Source organism: Lolium perenne, chromosome 3 (assembly GCF_019359855.2).
Source record: "Lolium perenne isolate Kyuss_39 chromosome 3, Kyuss_2.0, whole genome shotgun sequence".
NCBI classification, from domain to species: Eukaryota; Viridiplantae; Streptophyta; class Magnoliopsida; order Poales; family Poaceae; genus Lolium; species Lolium perenne.
Genome location: NC_067246.2, coordinates 258,932,759 through 258,938,910, shown reverse-complemented (window position 1 = coordinate 258,938,910; position 6,152 = coordinate 258,932,759). Strand labels below are relative to the sequence as shown.

Genomic DNA, 6,152 nt, shown 5'->3' with positions numbered 1-6,152 from the left:
GTGACGTGTGTAAAAAAGACAAAGTTCGGTGCAAAAAATAATGCTTTTCACAAGATAAAGTTTCTCCTTTTTACATAGACCACAAAAAATATTGGTTTTTCGTGAAACTTGGCGAATGCACATACATTATGGAGATGTACATGTAGAATTTTTTATCCATTTTTTTTGACATTTTGAAATATGCTTTTTTGGTAAAGGGAGCATAGGAGCCGAATTGAATTTCCGCTTTGAGTTGTCAAAAAAAAATCTATACATACTTTGATGTATATTTATCCTCTAGCAGATTCGTTATGATATTTTTAAACCTGGTTTGGTTTGTCTCTGAATCGGCACAGTAGTACGAGGCACGACTCCTGGCCGGCAGGGCGAGCGTGGGCGCGCATCACTTGGGCATAAAACATCCGCGTACCAGCTTTCCTTCGTCCAGCTGCCGCCTGCCGGACTACTTGGACGTAAATACTGGAGTCTGAACACTGGAGCTTATCTGATGTGACGTGTTTGACCAAGCTGTGCCTTGAGTCTTGACTGTGTGCCGGTTCTGGTTACTAGCTGTGTGCACGTACGGTCTGGTGGTTCACCAGACGCGTATACTGATATGAGCTGCAAAACAGCTGCCGCCGCCGCCGGCCCGCCGCCGCCTCCTCAAACGGCTACGGCTCTCGACTTTCCTAGCTAAGAGTAATTTAGCCCAGCTACGTATTTAACAGAGTATCCTCTAAATTTTGATATTTTCTCCTTTTTAAATATAAAGGCGGTTCATAACAAAATTCGAAAAAAGCGGTTCATAACCAAATCTCCATAATTAAATTCCTAAACCAGACTATTCAAAGCTAAACACATGCAAATCGATCACTGAAGTAACATAGCATGATTATATATAAAAAAAGTTTACAGCTCAAATCATTCAATACCAAACAGATAGCAAGGTTCAAACGAATAACACGAATGGTTCAAATGAAGTAAAAGCACAACCACGAAGTGCTGTTGATTAGCCGGTGATGCCCAATAAGATCATCTTGTAGAGCATGCATCTTTCGGTCGGCGAATTTCATCGTTCAAGATCATGGTCATGGCCATTTCAAAGTCATCATTGTCTTCCTCTGATGACAACGATGACGACGAAGAGTCGTCAAAGATTGTCTATGTTGGATTTGATAATAGCAAAAGTAAAACTCACCTAGTCAAATCGTCGGCCACTAGGCGGGTGGAGGAGGTGAAAACGTCGTCCAACGGCGTTGAGCTACTTGTCAAAGCTCCATGTCAACCAACGGGGTTGCAAGACGATCGGCGGGGCCTCGGAGGATGAAGGTTCGACTCCAACCTCGTTCTCTAGCCTCCCTCCAAGCTTATTGTGGCCAAAGTTGGTTGATCGAGATTTCGCTAGCCTTTCTCGATTATAGTGTTGTCTAGCTCCGTTGTGGTCGATCTATGACATCTTCATCCTCCGCCAGCTCCATTTTGCAACAGCAAGTCGAGCTCGCGGGGGGCCCATTTCGAAACAAATCGAACAAATTAACGCGGCGGCACTGGAGCTATGAGTCGATTCTAGTGACAATGAGCAAATATGAGTGGGGCGGGAAGATGGCGGGGAGCTATTGGTGGCCAGAGGAGGCATCGTTGGCAGAGTTACGGTGTAGAGCATGCATCTTTCGGTCGGCGAATTTCATCGTTCAAGATCATGGTCATGGCCATTTCAAAGTCATCATCGTCTTCCTCTGATGACAACGATGACGATGAAGAGTCGTCAAAGATTGTCTATGTTGGATTTGATAATAGCAAAAGTAAAATTCACCTAGTCAAATCGTTGGCCACTAGGCGGGTGGAGGAGGTGAAAACGTCGTCCAACGGCGTTGAGCTACTTGTCAAAGCTCCATGTCAACCAACGGGGTTGCAAGACGATCGGCGGGGCCTCGGAGGATGAAGGTTCGACTCCAACCTCGTTCTCTGGCCTCCCTCCAAGCTTACTGTGGCCAAAGTTGCTAGCATTTCTCGATTCTAGTGTTATCTTGCTCCGTTGTGGTCGATCTATGACATCTTCATCCTCCGCCAGCTCCATTTTGCAACAGCAAGTCGAGCTCGCGGGGCTCCATTTCGAAACAAATCGAACAAATTTACGCGGCGTCACCGGAGCTATGAGTCGATTCTAGTGACAATGAGCGAATATGAGTGGGGCGGGAAGATGGCGGGGGGCTATTGGTGGCCAGTGGAGGCATCATTGGTAGAGTTACGGTGTGGGCTGGCAAGAACGTCGCCGCATGTGGAGAGACAAGTTTTACTCCCTGGACGTCGAGATCGAATATATCTAGGAGACCGAGCGGCCGATGAGTAAATTTTGTACTCCCCTGAACCGTTTAAGGGTTCGGCGTGGTTCGATTTAGAGAAGTAAAATGAATTTTTTTACTCCTTTTACCGGTTATAATAAATCGGCTAAAGATGCTATAAGCTACTATGTTAGTGCGAATAATGTGCCACCGCGTCGCCACGAAGTGCATAGAACATGACACTTCTGCATGTAGAGTGACGTGAAATGTCAAACGTGTGAACATTATTATTTTCAGCCAACCTGCGTAATTTCGGTTTCATTCTTGATAACCCGAACCTATATGTCAGTTTTAACAAAATAGTTTTGTTAAAAGGTTCACACAAGAAATTAAGTTTTTTTTTTTTTTTTGAAACGAGGCAAAAGCTTTGCCTTTCATTGATATAGGAGAAAAGAGTTGGCCCGTTTATGAGGAAAACTGGCCGAAAAACCGTTACAACACGACACCACACGCCAGCCCCGAGGCTGCGCTCCACACGGGTCGACGACCAGTCAGGTCGACACCACACCTCAACGCAACAGGCGGAGGCGAAAGACCGGAGCCACCGCTCCCACTACCACGCCGGCCCCGAGGCCGCGCCCCGCCTGGCCGAAGACGAACCCGCCTCCGCGAAAAACCACCAAAACGCACCACGAGTCCCTTTGTCCGGTGGACATCCAAAGCGAGGCCCCAAGAGGCAAATCGACGCAACAACGCCGCCCACGCCCGATCCTGCGAGGGATCTAGGGTTTCCCCCGGAGAACCCGAGCGGAGAACAAGAAAACACCCGCTTCGACGACGCCTTCAAGAAGTATGCGGCGCCCACAGGCGTCACCGTCGTCGGTCCTGGCCGACCGCCAAGACAGAGCTTTCGCCCAGCGAAGAGTTTCAAGACCTCGCGCCCGCCAAAAAGGACCGGCACAAACCACCACAAGCAACCGCAGAGCAACCCCCAGGCCAACCTGTAGCCGCGCCGAGAGCAACACATCCCGAAGCCAACGGAGTACCGCCAAAGATCGCCGTGGGCGCCGCCGGAACGCCACATAGAGGGGACGCCGACCAACACCAACACGGGCCCCAGGCCACATAGAAATTAAGTTTTTGGCACAGGGGGCTAGATTCGTCAATGTCTCCTTGGAGTACTCACCGGCCGCCGCCAGTCCAGCTGTCTTTTACGAGGCGATCAGCGTTCGTGGACACGCATTCCTTCCATTTTTGCCCTGATCCAGTACCCAAGATCATCGTCGATTTCACATTTTTTGGTGGTTTCCCCGTACTAGTTAAAACTTTCCATAAACCCGTAGCGGCGACGCGGTTTCGACACTCGTTTCCCCGGCCGTAAGCATCGCCGCGGCGCTCTATATATGCCCCTCCGCCACCAACGTCGTCGTCTCCGATCTCTCTCGCCTCCACCGCTCTCCCGCACTATTTACCTCCTCGCACGTCCGTCCCATACGTCTCCTCCACCATCTGAAGGCTGAAGAGCCAGCCGATTCTAGAAGGGAGAAACAACACCGTCGACTACCACCGTCTCCGGCTATACAAGGTGCGTCTCCATCGATCTTCCGATCCGTCGCCGTGCATTTGTATCTGTGGGTTTTGGCGTGAGCCAGCGGAGGGTCTCTTGCCCAAATTGTGGGTCTTTTCGCTCCAGGTTTTTTCTCGTTGCGGCCTAGCAGGCAGCCAGGTCCATTTTGTTCTTGATGCTTCTCGATCTTCCGGTGTTTGGCAGAATGCCCAAATGCAAAAGTGTTATTTGTTCGATATTGTTCGTGTTCACAGAGTTCTTCTTTCTTATTTTCTTTGGCTAGCTTATTGGGAATGCCATCAATGTTTCTACCGATTTTAGAGTGTACCGATATGAACAAAAATAACCATGCATTTTCTTCGAAGTTCGATCTGTGATTCTACATTGCTAGTTGTACCGTCGAATTTCACATAAGTACGCCGTCTGTGTGGATTGATCATTCTTCTTCTGTGGATTTCGAGCTAACATTGCAAAAAAAAACTCGCAGATTGATTCGCAGGCTCGCCTTGAGGAGCAGGCGCCGATGATGAACGACGGCCGCGTCCACCCGGCGGCGGCCACCAGCTCGGACTTCTCCGGCGAGATGAACCAGTCCCAGTCCGCCTACTCCTCCTCCGATCCCTCCTCCAGCCCGCTCTACAGCTTCCACTTCGAGAAGCCCGTCCCACCGCCGGCGCTCCCCCACGGCCAGCAGCCCAAACAGCCGCAGAAGACCATGCCGCCGCAGAAGCCGCAGCCCGGCACGTACGTGGTGCAGGTGCCCAAGGACAAGGTCTTCCGCGTACCGCCGCCGGAGAACGAGCGCCTCTTTGAGCACTACACGCGCCGAGCCAAGCGCCGCGGCGGCTGCTCCTGCCTCCGCGCGTGCCTGTACCTGCTCCTCGCCATCGTCTGCCTCGCCGTCCTCCTCGCCGTCGCCGTCGGCGTCGTGTACGCGGTGTACAAGCCCAGGCAGCCGGCGTACTCGGTCGTGTCGCTCGCGGTCTCCGGCCTCGCCGGCGTCAGCAACGCGTCCGCGCCCGGCGCGTTCACGCCGGGGTTCGATGCGACCGTGCGCGCCGACAACAGCAGGAACGGCAAGATGGGCGTGCACTACGACGGCGCCGGGAGCCGCGTTGCCGTGTCGTACGATGGCGTGAGCCTGGCCCAGGGCTCGTGGCCGGCGTTCTACCAGGCGCCCGGCAACGTGACGGTGTTCGTGGCGAAGGCCAAGGGCACCGGGCTACGGTTCTCGGAGCGCGTGCGCGGGCAGATGGCCGCGGCGGAGCGGCTCCGGTCGGTGCCGTTCGACGTGGACGTGAAGGTGCCCGTGCGGCTGCAGCTCGGCGGGGTCAAGACGTGGGCCGTCACGGTGACTGTGCGGTGCACCATCGCCGTGGACAGGCTCGCCGCCACCGCCAAGGTGGTGTCCAGATCGTGCAGCGCCAAGGTGCCGTTCCTGTTCTGGAGGATCTGAACGACGAAGCAAAAGAAGCGGTTATCCTCCTCTCGGTTGATTAGGTTAGCAGTTGCTGGTAGCGAAGGATTAATTTGGCTCCAGATGTTTTATTCTCCTCGTTAATTCTGTATACGTTGGTTTGATCGAGCAATGTCATTTTTTCTCTGTCGACGAGGAGTGTTGATCATGTTCTGCTGCAAAAAATGTGCTGCAGTTAAGATGATCACGAGTTGCACTGCGCCTCTTGTTTCTCCACTAGGCCGACGAAAATGGTGTTGGTAGACACATATAAAGTTCTGTCATATGGTTTTCAGTTGCAACTAGGTATATCGTTCTGAATCTCGAATGCGTGAATTGCCTTGAAAAACTCTGACTGATCAGAATGTCACATAAAACTTGGTAGTGCTCCATCTTACACTGCCATATGGATATTTATGCTTTTTTCGGCCACTTGCCACTATATATGAAGGCTTACTCAGAAGTCCCATGACAAAATTGAACATTCAGTATACCTAGTGGCTGACATGAACATGCAAAAAAGTTTCAACTTGCAGGCCTAAGCATGTCATCACAATCAATACGCGCAGATACCACCGTCAAGGGATTGAAGTTTCAACTGCACATGTCTGACCGTGTTTTAGACTGCTCATACTGGGAGTAACATACCTAGTAGAGCTCTACCTAGTAACATCACACATCTCAAGGCATTTTGGTGATATGTCATGCCAATAAATAAAGAAAGAGTGTGAGGTGGTAACTAGCTATGTTACCATAACATCACACACCCCAAGAAAAAATGGGTCTACAACAGAATAAATGACACAATGCATGACACCACATATAAGTTACTACCCACTACGAAGGTAGTAACCTAGACTAGTAACAT

At 51.1% G+C, this 6,152-nt stretch overlaps 1 protein-coding gene across 1 annotated transcript; it reads left to right on the top strand.

The window, feature by feature from the left end:
- The first annotated feature begins 3,663 nt into the window (after window positions 1-3,663).
- LOC127344862 (NDR1/HIN1-like protein 13) lies at window positions 3,664-5,489 on the top strand. Its single transcript, XM_051371209.2, has 2 exons — window positions 3,664-3,846; window positions 4,316-5,489. The coding sequence occupies exon 2, from the start codon at window positions 4,352-4,354 to the stop codon at window positions 5,282-5,284; it is 933 nt and encodes a 310-aa protein (XP_051227169.1). The 5' UTR covers window positions 3,664-3,846; window positions 4,316-4,351; the 3' UTR covers window positions 5,285-5,489.
- The last annotated feature ends 663 nt before the right edge of the window (window positions 5,490-6,152 follow it).